The sequence below is a fragment of the Symphalangus syndactylus genome, chromosome 13, assembly GCF_028878055.3.
Source record: "Symphalangus syndactylus isolate Jambi chromosome 13, NHGRI_mSymSyn1-v2.1_pri, whole genome shotgun sequence".
In the NCBI taxonomy this organism is placed as follows: domain Eukaryota; kingdom Metazoa; phylum Chordata; class Mammalia; order Primates; family Hylobatidae; genus Symphalangus; species Symphalangus syndactylus.
Window position 1 is genome coordinate 34098365 of NC_072435.2, and position 14153 is coordinate 34112517.

General features: G+C 52.6%; 1 protein-coding gene across 1 annotated transcript in view; it reads right to left on the bottom strand.

Moving 5' to 3' along the window:
• FBN3 (fibrillin 3) overlaps positions 1-14153 on the bottom strand; it is an 83175-nt gene that overhangs the window by 15070 nt on the left and 53952 nt on the right. The window contains exons 46-57 of the mRNA XM_055237502.1: positions 13555-13674; positions 10631-10756; positions 9251-9403; positions 9046-9111; positions 8697-8822; positions 7224-7343; positions 6989-7111; positions 6236-6370; positions 5114-5239; positions 4180-4386; positions 2072-2197; positions 156-278 (exon numbers count right to left, since the gene is read on the bottom strand). Of these exons, the coding sequence (XP_055093477.1) occupies positions 156-278; positions 2072-2197; positions 4180-4386; positions 5114-5239; positions 6236-6370; positions 6989-7111; positions 7224-7343; positions 8697-8822; positions 9046-9111; positions 9251-9403; positions 10631-10756; positions 13555-13674 (1551 nt within the window). The remainder of the gene's footprint in view (positions 1-155; positions 279-2071; positions 2198-4179; positions 4387-5113; positions 5240-6235; positions 6371-6988; positions 7112-7223; positions 7344-8696; positions 8823-9045; positions 9112-9250; positions 9404-10630; positions 10757-13554; positions 13675-14153) is intronic.

The following is a 14153-nucleotide window of genomic DNA, read 5'->3' on the forward strand; positions in this document are numbered from 1 at the left end:
GACAAGAGAAAGACCCCGGAGATGGTGCTTGACTCCATGCAGATGGGAGGGGGTGAGATTGCAGGGGACATGTCTTGGGCATCCCTCTGGGGACAGGAGCAGGGCCCTAGACTGCATGCAGTGGTGGGAGTGGGGGAGAGTTGAAAGGACATCACCTTTGCAGGTCCTGCCGTCCTCCTCCAGCAGGTAGCCTCGGGGACAGCTGCACAGGAAACTGCCCTTCGTGTTTTTGCAGAGGAAGGTACACGGCTTGGGGATCTGGCTGCACTCATCCACATCTAGGGAAGGACAGCGTGGTGTGGTGGGGCGGGGTTAGACAGACATTCCCTGGGGTAGTTCAGGGACTGAGGTCTCCACCCAGACCCCGACCATCTAAAATCTGTGGACTTACACAGGAATTAACACTTTTTTCTGCAAAAAGCCAGATGGGAAATACATTTGGTTTCGCAGGCCACACCATCTCAGACACAACTACTCCATGTGGCCTTTGTACCAGCAAAGCAGCCATTGAGGGTAAGCAGACAAATGTGCATGGCTGTGTGCTAATAAAACTTTATTGACAAGAACAAATGGAGGGCCAGACTTGACCCTCGGGCTGGAGTTTGCCTCCCGCTGACTTAGATGTACACTTGCTACAAAACGTAACTGAAAAATCTCAGGATGTGCAAAATAAAAGGAAGAAATAACAGCAGGAAAGTGGCCCAAACAGGGTGGGGGTGGAAGAAGGAAAGGACCCTCCCTCCCTCCCTCCCTTCCTTCCTTCCTTCCTTCTCTTTCTCTCTTTCTTTCTTGAGACAGAGTCTCGTTTCATCACCCAGGCTGGAATGCAATGGCGCAATCTCGGCTCACTGCACCCTCCGCCTCCCAGGTTCAAACAATTCTCCTGCCTCAGCCTCCCAAGCAGCTGAGATTATAGGCACATACCACCACACCTGGCTATTTTTTTTTTCTTTTTTCTTTTTTTCTTTTTTTAGTAGAGATGGTTTCACGATGTTGGCCAGGCTGGTCTCAAACTCCTGGCCTCAAGTGATCCTTCTGCCTCAGCCTCCCAAAGTGTGCTGGGATTACAGGCATGAGCCACCTCACTTGGCCTTCCTTCCCTTCCTTCCTCTCTTTCTTTTTCTTTCTTTCTTTCTTTCTTTCTTTCTTTCTTTCTTTCTTTTTTTCTTTTTCTTCTTTCTTTCTTTCCTTTCTTTCTCTCTCTTTCTTCTTTTTTTCTCCCCTTTCTCTTTCTTTGTTTCTTTGTCTCTCTCTCTCTCTCCCTCCCTCCCCTCCCCTCCCCTCCCTCCCTCCCTCCCTTCCTCCCTTCCTTCCTTCCTTCTCTTTCTTTCTCTCTTTCTTGACAGAGTCTCACTCTGTTGTCCAGACTAAACTGCAGTGGCATGATCTCAGCTCACTACAACCTCCACTTCCCGGGTTCAAACGATTCTCCTGCCTCAGCCTCTCGTGTAGCTGGGATTATAGGCGTGCACCAGCACGTGCAGCTAATTTTTGTATTTTTAGCAGAGATGGGGTTTCACCATCTTGTCCAGGCTGGTCTTGAAATCCTGGCTTCAAATGATGTGCCCACCTTGGCCTCCCAAAGTGCTGGCATTACAAGCATGAGCTACTATGCCTGGCCTGTTTTTTTTTTCTTTCTTTTCTTTTCTTTTTCATTTTTTAAGAGACAGGGTCTCACTCTGTCACCCAGGCTGGACTGCAGTGGCACAATCATAGCTCACTGCAGCCTCAGACTCCTGAGCTCAAGCAGCCTCCCAAGTAGCTGGGGCTACAGACGCACGTGGGACTACAGGCCACCATTCCTGGCTAATGTTTTTTAGCGATGGGGTCTTGCTATGTTGCTATGGAACTCCTGGTCTCAAGTGATCCTCCCACCTCGACCTCCCAAAATACTTGGATTACAGTGGCGAGCCATCGCACCCGGCCCTCAGTTGTCTGTATGGTTCGGGCACCACTTTGTAAACGAAAGCCTAACATCGCAAACTGGAAAGTCTCAGGGAAGTTGTGCTCAGGGCTGTGCAGGAGGTGGCCGGGCTGGGCCAAGGGTGCAAGTGCAGAGGGCTGGGCTCACCCAGGCAGGTAGTAGCAGTAGCATCCGGTGTGTACCCGGCCTGACAGTGGCAGCGGAAGGAGCCGAGGCTGTTGATGCACTCCCCATGAGCACACAGGTGAGCAAGCATGCGGCATTCATCTACATCTGGGAAAAAGCAGGGTACAAATGGGGCTAGCTGGCTGCCTCGGGCCACTGAGGCATGTCTGCTTCTCTCTGCCAAGCAGCCGTCTCCTTGGAGGAAAGTCCAGCCTCCCTTCCACACCGGCCACTGCACCCCAGCCCACGTGGACCCCATCCTCAGGCTGCGGATGACACCTGAGACCGCAGGACACGCCCATGAAGCTTCCAGGGAGGGGGACACACACCCACCCCCCCCCAGCCTCAACAGCGACACCTCCTCAGTGCACCAACATGCACAACAGAGACACACAGTGCATACAACATGACACACCAGCCACACACCTAGATGCTCCTGCAGAAACACGGGAACACACACCCACACTCAGGGACTCCCGAGTCTCCCCCCAGCCACACCCCCAAAAAGCCATTTCCTCCCCAGTCCTATTTTTTTTTTTTTTTGAGACGGCGTCTCACTCTGTCACCGAGGCTGGAGTGCAGTGGTGCAATCTTGGCTCACTGCAAGCTCCGCCTCCCGGGTTCACGCCATTCTCCTGCCTCAGCCTCTCTGAGTAGCTGGGACTAAAGGCGCCCGCCACCACGCCCGGCTAATTTTTTGTATTTTTAATAGAGACAGGGTTTCATCGTATTAGTCAGGATGGTCTCAATCTCCTGACCTCGTGATCTGCCTACCTCAGCCTCCCAAAGTGCTGGGATTACAGGCGTGAGCCACCGTGCCCGGCCCTCCCCAGTCCTATTGATGTCACTGCTGGTCACATGGATAAACCATCTCACTCTCAGTGACACACTCAATGAGACACGCTGATGTCCTTATGCTCGCTCACACGCAGACACTCACATACCTACCCTTGTACACTCACCCAAGTCCACAACACACAGGCCGCTGGCTCCCTCTCACTGCCTTCTACTTCACAGATGAACACGGTGTATACTTCTCACCCAGCTGACACACACAGACACACACCAGCTCCTACGAAGTCTGGAACGAGCTCTCACTCACAAAGAACACACACTGGGCCGGGCGCGGTGGCTCATGCCTGTAATCCCAGCATTTTGGGAGGCTGAGGTGGATGGATCACTTGGTCCAAGGAGTTCGAGACCAGCCTGGCCAGCACGGCAAAACCTCATCTTTACTGGCCATGGGAGAGCCAGCCTCTCCCACAGCCCCAGAGGGGTCCTTTGGGTCTGTCAAGTCCCTCTTCCTTTTACTTTTATTTATTTATTTTTTTGAGACAGAGTTTCTCTCTGTTGCCCAGGCTGGAGTGCAATGGCGTGATCTTGTCTCACTGCAATCTCTGCCTCCCGGATTGAAGGGATTCTCCTGCCTCAGCCTCCCAAGTAGCTGGGATTACAGACACACGCCACCATGTCCAGCTAATTTTTTGTATTTTTAGTAGAGATGAGGTTTCACCATGTTGACCAGGGTGGTCTCAAACTCCTGACCTCAGGCGATCCGCCTGCCTCAGCCTCCCAAACTGCTGGGATTACAAGCGTGAGCCACCGTGCCCGGCCTATTTTTATTTTTATTGTTTTTGGAGGCGAGGTCTTGCTCTGTCACCCAGGCTGGAGTGCAGTGGCACTATCTTAGCTCATTGCAGCCTCAAATTCCTGGGCTTAAGCAATCCTCCCGCTTCAGCCTCCCAAAGTGCTGGGATGACAGGTATGCCAATGGGAGGCAGAGGTTGCAGTGAGCTGAGACTGCACCACTGCACTCCAGCCTGGGTGACAAAGCAAGACCGTCTCAGAACACACACACACCACACTGGCTCACACATCTGCTCCCTCAACCCCCCGAGTTCTTCCACGCATATGGGGCACATGTACTGGTTCTCCTATCTGCTAGCACAAAGGCACACACAAACACACACACACACACACACACAGTGTGGCTCACACATTCCAGCACCTGCTGCAGTACAGACATATGACCCTGAGCAAACTCCCCAGCTTCTTGCCTCCCTGGGGGTCCTGAGGGCATGGGCACCCACCTCGGCCCTCAGCGGTGTAGCCTGAGCCGTGGGGGCACAGCTTCCTGTAGGCGGAGGTGCCGGGCAGGGGACAGAGCTCGCAGTGGGGCCCCCAGCCCCGGCCACCCCCACAGCAGCACTCGGCCCTGGTGACAGCCTCGCTGCTGCTGGACAGAGACTGGCACGTGATCTGCAGCACCTCGGCAAAGCAGGGCCCCTGCCGGATGTCTGCGGAGAACAACGGGAAAGACAAACCAGGAGGCTGGTTTGGGGGCAAAGACTGAGCTTGCTTTGGGGCAAGCTGTATTTTGGGGATGTTGGGGATAGGGGTGTCCAGGAGGGAGCTGAATACACAGGACAGATGGCACCAGTGGGTCACCAGCTAGGGTTAGCTCCCTAGAAGTGGGAGATCTGGGGAAGGTTGGTTCCAGGATGTGGTGCCAGTGAGGTTGGAGGAGGCGTGGAGGGGGCATCTCGCTCTTCCAGGATTTAACAGAAGAGACAGAGGGAAGAGGGGCATCAGGGTAGCACTGGACATGTGTGTCCGGATTAGCTCAGCAACCCCCTGGGTCGCCCCTCAGGGCCCCAAGCCCCATCCCTGCCTTGGGGAGCTCCCAGGCAGTTGGGGGACAGGCAGTTGGGGGACAGGCAGTGGGGAGGACAGGGAGTGGGGGGGACAGGGAGTGGGGGGACAGGCAGTGGGGGGGACAGGCAGTGTGAGGGACAGGTAGTGGGGGGACAGGTAATGGGGGACAGGCAGTGGGGGGGACAAGCAGTGGGAGGGACAGGCAGTGGGAGGGACAGGCTGTGGGGGGACAGGCAGTGGGAGGGACAGGCAGTGGGGGGACAGGCAGTGGAGGGGACATACAGTGGGAGGGACAGGCAGTGGAGAGGAAGATAGTGGGTGCCACGTGGTAGGTGGCTGCATCCACTGTGCGTGCCCAGCCACACTCACCGTGGCACTCAGTAAGGGTGGGGCTGGGCTGGAAGCCCTCATCACAGTCGCACCGGAAGCTCCCCGCAGTGTTAACGCAGCGGCCATTAACACAGAGGTCAGGCTGAGTGCGGCATTCATCGTCATCTGAGATGGGAGGGGTGAGGCAGGTGGGCGGGGAGGCCACAGGCAGCCAGCCTCTCCCACAGCCCCAAAGGTCCCCTTTGGGTCTGCCCAGGCCCTCTTGCTTATTTTTATTTTTACTTTATTTATTTATTTGTATTTTATTTTATTTTATTTTATTTTTTTGTGATGGAGTCTCGCTCTGTTGCCAGGCTGGAGTGCAGTGGCAAGGTCTCAGCTCACTGCAACCTCTGCCTCCTGGGTTCAAGCGATTCTCCTGCCTCAGCCTCCCAAGTAGCTGGGATTACAGGCACATGCCACCACGCCCGGCTAATTTTTGTATTTTTAGTAGAGATGGGGTTTCACAATGTTGGCCAGGCTGGTCTTGAACTCTGGACCTCGTGATCCACCCACCTCGGCCTCCCAAAGTGCTGGGATTACAGGCATGAGCCACCGCGCCCTGCCAATTTTTATTATTTTCTTTTTCAAGACAGAGTCTCGCTCTGTCGCCCAGGCTGGAGTGCAATGGCACGATCTCGGGTCACTGCAACCTCTACCTCCTGGGTTCAAGCAATTCTCCTGCCTCAGCTTCCCAAGCAGCTGAGATTACAGGTGCCCGCCACCACACCCAGCTATTTTTTTTTTTTTTGTATTTTTAGTAGAGATGGGGTTTCGCCGTGTTGCCTAGTCTGGTCTTAAACTCCTGACCTCAGGTGATCCACCCGCCTTGGTCTCCCAAAGTGCTAGGATTACAGGCATGAGCCACCGTGCCCGGCTTTATTTTTATTTTTATTGTTTTTGGAGATGGGGTCTTGCTCTGTCGCCCAGGCTGAAGTGCAGCGGCACTGTCCTGGCTCATTGCAGCCTCAAATTCCTGGGCTCAAGTGATCCTCTCGCCTCAGCCTCCCAAAGTGCTGGGATGACAGGTATGAGTCACTTTGCCTGGTCTGACCCTTTTGCTTTGACCTCTCCCTTCCACAAGGGGTTCCCTGCACCCCTGAAGCTCCAGTGCCCCCATACCTGTGCAGCCCTCCCTGGAGCCAGGCAGGGGCCGCATGCCTGGGGGACAGACGCACATGAAGGTACCGATGAGGTTCTTGCACTCCATGCCCTGGGCGTGGCAGTCCTGCTGACCATCTGCACACTCGTCCACATCTTCAGATGACCAGGGACAGATGGTCAGCCAAGGCCAGGCACCCCATGGCCTGGGGTAGGGACCTGGATTCCACCCTACGTCAGCCCTGGTGGGACCTGAGTGAGCTCCCTGCAGGCTCTGCCAGGTGTCCATCCCTCCTAGGAAGGGAGCCCCCAGCTCCTGCCCAGCCCCAGCTTCCAAGAAGCTGAGGGAATCAGGAATTGTCCCCCAAAGCTTGCATCCCCTGCCCATGTCAGGGTCTGTGAGTCTGCTCATGGCCCCTGGAACACTGACCCTGAAACGGCCCCAGAGACACTGAGTCCCAGACCAGGTCTCCCACCCTTGACACTATGAATATTTGGGATAGGAGAGTTCTTTGTGGTGGGCGGCTGTTCTGTGTGCATTGCAGATTTTTTGTTTGTTTTTTTGTTTTTTTTGAGACGGAGTTTTGCTCTTGTCGCCCAGGCTGGAGTGCAGTGGCGCGATCTTGGCTCACTGCAACCTCCGCCTCCCAGGTTCAAGCGATTCTCCTGTCTTTCAGCCTCCCAAGTAGCTGGGATTACAGGCGTGCGCCACCATGCCCAGCTAATTTTGTATTTTTAGTAGAGACAGGGTTTCACCATGTTGGTCAGGCCTACCTCGACACATGGCCCCATCCTCCCTCAGGGTGTAGCCGGCTGGGCAGGTGCACAGGTAGGAGCCCTCGGTATTGTGGCAGCGGAAGGCACAAAGCAGCGGGTTCAGGGAGCATTCGTCGATGTCTGGGGAAGCCAGTGGAGGTGCCAGCTGGGTAGGTGCTGCTGGTGGGACCCCCACTCCCTCCCCCAGGCATCTCCGTCACACGGCCCAGGTCCTGGGCAAGCAGAGTCATACCCTCGCAGGTCATCATGGGGCCAGGCTCAAAGCCATCAGGACAGGCACATTCAAAGCCTCCAATGACATTGGTGCATGTGCCTTGCCCACAGGGGTGGCCGACAGAGCACTCATCTATATCTGGGTGGGAGTAAGGGGGTGGTCAGTGCCTGCAGAGGGTACCCCATCCTCAGTAGCATCCCATCTGCCTGCCTGTTGACCACCACAGATCAGATGGAGCCAGATCGAATGCACCTCTAGTCTGGCTATGGGGCAGGCAAGTGGTATGTGTTCAGTGAATGTGTGAGCAAGTGGGCAGGTAAGGGAATCCATGAGTGAGCAAGGGAGTGAGTGAATGAGCAAGAAGTGAATGCATGAGCCAGTGAATGAAGGAGTAATTAAACCAGTAACTGAAACTGAGGCAGGAAGGTCATTTGAGCCCAGGAGTTCAAAAAGAGCCTGGGTAACATAGCAAGACTTCATCTCTAAAAAACATGTAAAGGAGTAAGTGAATGAACGGTTAAGTGAATAAGGGAATGAGTGAGTAAAGGGGTGAGTGAGTGGGTGAATTAGCGAGTGAGTGAATGGAGAAATCAGCAAGGAAGTGAATGAATGAACAAGGGGGCAAATGAGGAAACGAATGAGTGACTGAATAAGTGAGTGAAAGCATGAATGAATGAGCAAAGGAACGAGTGAGTAAATGAATAAATGAGTGATTGAATGGGTGAATGAGCAAGGAGACAAATGAAGGAACGAATGAATGAGTGAACAAACAAGCAAGTGAATGAATGAGGGAGCAAACTAGTGAATGAGTGAATGAGTAAATGAATGAGTGAGTGAATGAATGAGCCAGTGAATAAATGAGGTGTGAATGAATGAGGGAGTGATTGAATGAACGAGTGAATGAATGAACAAGTGAAGGAATGAGTGAGCAAAGGAGTGAATGAGTGAGTGAATTAGCAAGTGAATGAGTGAGGGAGCAAATGAGTGAATAAGTGAGTAAATGAATAAGTGAGTGAATGAGCAAGTGAATGAATGAGGTGTGAATGAATGAGGGAGTTAGTGAATTAACAAGTGAATGAATGAACAACTGAAGGAATGAGTGAGCAAAGGAGTGAATGAGTGAGTGAATTGGTAAGTGAATGAGTGAGGGAGTAAATGAGAGTGAATAAATGAGAGAATGAAAGAAAATGAATAAGTGAATGAGTGAGCAAGTGAATGAATAAATAAGTCAGTGAATGAATGAGTCAGTAAATGAATAAGTGAATGAGGAAATGAATAAGTGAGTGAGTGAATGAATGAGCAAGAAAATGAGTGAGCAAGTGAATTAATGAGTGAATGAAGCATAGAGGGAGGAAAAGTGAATGGGGGAGAGAGGCAGTGGGTAAGGACAGGATCTCACCCACTGCCTGGGGGTGTCTTCCCTGCCCTCCTCTGCTCCTTCCTGTCCTGGGAGGGGCCTGGGACAGGGCTGGGGCAGGGCTGGCCACTCACCCACACAGTTGATGCCAGTGAAGTCCAGGCTGTAGCCAAAGGGACACTCACAGCGGAAGGATCCATCGGTGTTGACACAGATGCCGTTAGTGCAGACGCCAGGGTTCTCTGCACACTCATTCACGTCTGCGGATGGCAGGCGTTGCAGACATGGCTTCTGTCACCATGCAATCCCCAGAGCCCTGGCCACACTCAAGGCCCCAAGGGGACAAGAGCTCAAGCCCCAGGCTGGCAGGGTCCAGGGCCACCCAGGCTCTCAGGGGGAGCCTGAGACTCAGAGACCCAGGCAGTGCGGAGATGGATCTGGGTGGCCCAGAAGGGACTCTTAGCACATGGGTGAGGGGCTCACCTTTTCGGGAGTCATCCGGGCCTGGGACTGCCCCGTGGCCAAAGGGGCAGAGCTCCTGAAAGGCAGCTGGACGGAGAGGGGGAGGGGAGTCAGAGTCAGGGCCCAGGTGCAGCCCCCAGGTGTGTGCAGGGAAGGATGAGGGATGAATGAGAGAGGAAGGTGAGGGCACATCATCCAGGGAGCCTGGACAGGGGTGGGCACTTACCGCTGCCCTCCTGGGGACACAGTTCACAGGGGTCTCCCCAGCCCTCCCCAGGCCTCTTACTGCAGCAGCAGCGGGTCTTGGTGGTGTTGAAAGCTTTGGGCACCGAGCACTTCCCAGCCTCAAAACGGGTGAAGCAGAAACTCTGCCGTGTGTCTGTGGGGTGGGGGCTCCATTACCCTGATTGAAAGCCACTGGCAGTGCCCACCTGCCCCTCTGCCTCCCGCACCCCAGTCCTGGTGAATGGGTTGTGCTGATCCTGCCAGTGGCCAATCAGAACATGCCATGGCCTTGGTCATGGTGATTGGTTTGAGTATGGACATGTGACCTACTCTGGGCCAATGAGGATCTGCCCTGGGTTTTTCGTTGTTGTTGTTGTTGTTGTTGGTTGGTTTTTTTGTTTTTGTTTTGTTTTTTTTCAGATGGAGTCTTGCTCTGTTGCCCAGGCTGGAGTGCAGTGGCATGATCTCAGCTCACTGCAACCTCTGCCTCCCAGGTTCAAGTGATTCTCCTGCCTCAGCCTCCCAAATAGCTGGGATTACAGGCATGTGCCACCATACCCAGCTAATTTTTGTATTTTTAGTAGCAACGGGGTTTCACCACATTAGCTAGGCTGGTCTCAAACTCCTGACCTCAGGTGATTAGCCTGCCTCAGCCTCCCAAACTGCTGGTATTACAGGCATGAGCCACCGCCCCCGGCCTGCCCTGGGGTTTTGAGGGGACAGCTGGAATCCCACCCCACTTCATTGCTTTGGGGTGTTCTCATGCCAGGAAGAAAGATCAAACTCGGTGGTTACTCTTGGATCAAAAACCCCTTCCTGGAGAGGCAAAACGACTGATTCCAGAAAGCCCGAGGATCCAAACCCCCAATCCTTGGCTCTGGACGCCTATCAAGTCCTCACCAGCAGGGTGGGGTCCCAGCCTCCCAGAACAGCAAATATTTATTGAGGTGAACTGCAGGCTCTTCTCTCACCCTTATTGCCCCTGACCTGTGAGAGAACAGGCTGGTTCAAGCTGGGTGAGGTTAGCCCACAGTAGACAATGCTAGCCCAGCTGAAATGGAGCCTGCCCAGAGTAGTCTAGGCTAGCTCAAACCGGACAAAACCAGCCCATTGACAGCCTACAGTCATGTGACCAATACAAGGAAAACCTAAATGAAGCACACACCTAGCTCAGAATGGACCAGGTTAGCCCTCCGTAGACATGACCTCTATAGCCAAGAGGTTGCTGGCACTAGGATAACCCTGCTAACGCAGAGAGACACCTCTGCCTGGTCAAAGCTCCTGGAGGGTCATACAAGAAACCACAGCCCTCTTTTCTGGACGATCTGACCCTTCCCCGCCCCACTTCCCACCCTCTTCCCTAAGCCCTGTGTGGACTTACCAAAGCAACGGTGCCCATTGTCAGAGAGGACAAAGCCAGGTGGGCAGAGGCACTGGAAGCTCCCAGGGCTGTTGGTACAGGTGCCAAAGAGGCAGAGGTTGGGCTCCTCTGAGCACTCGTCAATATCTGGAAGGGCAGGGACATGAGCTGGGTGGGGGGCAAGTAGGACCTCCACCAGTGGGGAGAGGACTCAGCCATGAGAAGAGGCAGATGGAGTGCAGGTCCAGCCAGGGACTGCAGCGGGGCTGGTGTCCTGAGAGGTCAGTATGAGCTTCAGCATGAGGTGGACATTGTGTGTGCAGGTAGGTCCTTCCCGGAAGGCATCTCCAGAATAAAGGTCATGGTCAGGAATAGTTCATGATTGGAGACGGAAACTGCACACAGTACAACCTCTATGGAAAACAGTGTGGAGATTCCTTAAAGAACTAAAAGTAAGGCCAGGCATGGTGGCTCATGCCTGTAATCTCAGCACTTTGGGAGGCTGAGGCGGGTGGATCACGAGGTCAGGAGATCGAGACTATCCTGGCTAACATGGTGAAAACCCCGACTCTACTAAAAATACAAAAAAAATTAGCCAGGCGTGGTGGCGGGTGCCTGTAGTCCCAGCTACTCGGGAGGCTGAGGCAGGAGAATGGCGTGAACCTGGGAGGCGGAGCTTGCAGTGAGCTGAGCTCACGCCACTGCACTTGAGCCTGGGCGACAGAGCAAGACTCCGTCTCAAAAAAAAAAAAAACAACAAAAAACAAACAAACAAAAACCTAAAAGTAGAACTACCATTCAATCCAGCAATCCTACTAGTGGGTATCTACCCAAAGGAAAGTAAGTCATTATATGAAAAAGACACATGCACATGCATGTTTATAGCAACACAATTCACAATCGCAAAAATATGGAGCCATCATGTTTATAAAAGCCCATCAACCAACGAGTAGATAAAGAAAATGTGGTATATAATACACCATGGAATACTACTCAGCCACAAAATGGAACTAAATAGGCACAGTGGCTCACACCTGTAATCCCAGCACTTTGGGAGGCCAAGGCTGGTGGATCACTTGAGGTCAGGAGCTGGAGACCAGCCTGGCCAACATGATGAAACCCTGTCTCTACTGAAAGTACAGAAATTAGCCGGGCGTTGTGGTGGTGCGCACCTATAATCCCAGCTACCAGGAGGGTGATGCAGGAGAATCGCTTGAACCCGGGAGGTGGATATTGCAGTGAGCTGAGATTGTGCCACTCCAGTCTGGGTGACAGAGTGAGACTCCACCAAAAAAAAAAAAAAAAAGAGGAACAAAATAATTGTCCTTTGCAGCAACTTGGATGGGGCTAGAGGCCGTTATTCTAAGTGAAGTAACCCAGGAATGGAAAACCAAATATCATATGTTCTCACTTATAAGTGGGAGCTAATCTATGAGGATGCAAAAGCATAATAATGATATAAAGGACTTTGGGGACTCCCAGGGAAGGATGGGAGGGGGTTGAGGGATAAAAGACTACATACTGGGTACAGTGTATACTACTCAGGTGACAGGTGCACCAAAATCTCAGAAATCACCACTGAAGAACTTATCCATGTAACCAAAAACCACCTGTTCCCCATAACTATTGAAATTAAAATAAGAAAAAATAGAAAAAAAATTTAAACCTTAAAAAAACAAAATTGCACAAAGCTAACTGAGACTGGATATATTTACCCTACACCGGATAGGGTTAGCTCATGTTGTACTAAGCTAGCCCAAATGGAATAGATCAGAATAGGCTGGGCGTGGTGACTCATGCCTGCAATCCCAGCACTTTGGTAGGCTGAGGTGGGAGGATCGCTTGAGGTCAGGAGTTTGACACCAGCCTGGCCATCATGGTGAAACCCCGTTTCTACTAAAAATACAAAAATTAGGCGGGGTGCAGTGGCTCATGCCTGTAATCCCAGCACTTTGGGAGGCTGAGGCGGGCAGATTACGAGGTCAGGAGATCGAGCCCATCCTGGCTAACATGGTGAAACCCCGTCTCTACTAAAAATACAAAAAATTAGCTGGGCATGGTGGCGGGTGCCTGTAGTCCCAGCTACTTGGGAGGTTGAGGCAGGAGAATGGCATGAACCTGGGAGGCAGAGCTTGCAGTGAGCCGAGATTGTGCCACTGCACTCCAGCCTGGGGGGTAGAGTGAGACTCCGTCTCAAAAAAAATAAACAATTAGCCAGGCATGGTGATGAGCGCCTGTAATCCCAGCTACTCGGGAGGCTGAGGCAGGAGAATCTCTTGAACCCGGGAGGTGGCGGTTGCAGTGAGCTGAGAGTGAGACTCTGTCTCAAAACAAAACAAACAAAAAAACAAATGAAAAATAAACAAAACAAAACAACAACAACAAAAGAATAGATCAGAAGAGGCCAGGCCAGACTGGTCGAGGTTAGCCCAGGCTAGCCCATCTGCTCAAGCCAGACTGGTCCAGGTTAGACCACAGTGAACAAGGTAGTTCATCTGCTCAGCCCAGGCTGGTCCAGGTTAGCCCACACTCTCTGAGGCTAGTCCAAGTGGATCAATGGACCAAAGGAGATTAGGCCAGACTGGTTAGTCCAGACTGCATGAAATCATCTCTATGGGTGATTACACCAGTGAAGCTTGGGCCAGACTGGTCCTTGATCTCCAGTTAGCAAGTGGGGAGCTCTACATTTGGGTGCATTGAGAAACAGTGAGACCCCACACTCATGTCAATTTATAGGATTCACGAGGAAGCCTGTGGGCACTAGAGACAAAGTCCTGAGTGGAGAGTCCAGAAACAATCAGAATGACAATAATAGTTTATGAAGCTGTGTTTGATGCTGCATTAAGTACATCTCCACCTTCATCACAACCGTATTCCCATTTTACAGATGGAGAAAGAGAGGCACTCCCTGGCCCCAGAAATGAGAGTTGGGGCTGGACACTCACCAATGCAGTGGTCACTCTGCACCTGGAAGCCAGGGGGACAGATGCAGCGGAAGAAGCCCTCGAGGTTCTGGCAAGTGCCTGGTAGGCAGGCTCCTGCGAGGCTGAGGCACTCATTGGTGTCTGAAAAGGAGGAAGAAGGGTCCTTGTGCCAGCCAGGATGCAGGGGGCTCACCTGGGACTGGGAACAACACCTGCAATCGCTGTGTGATCACTGAGGGCCCCAGGACAAGCCCTCCCAGTGGCAATTCTGGCTCCAGGGCAAGGGCTGAGACTCAGGACGACAGGGACAGCTGGGGAAGGATTATCTGACTCTCGTGGGGTTATAGGTGGGGCCAGATGGTGTCCAGTGGAAAGAGGTAGCAAGATTCCTAATCTGGCACCACCAGCAGATTCCTTCCATGGTATCTATTTAGCGCTTCTACTATTCTTTGCTTCTGGAAACTTACATTTTCAAGACAGCCTCACCCTATACAACAAACCCCATACATAGAAACATAGGTTTGATGTGCTGGTTTTATAATTATTTTATTTATTTATTTATTTTGAGATAGGATATTTCCCTGTTGCCCAGGCTGGAGTGCAGTGGTGTGATCACAGCT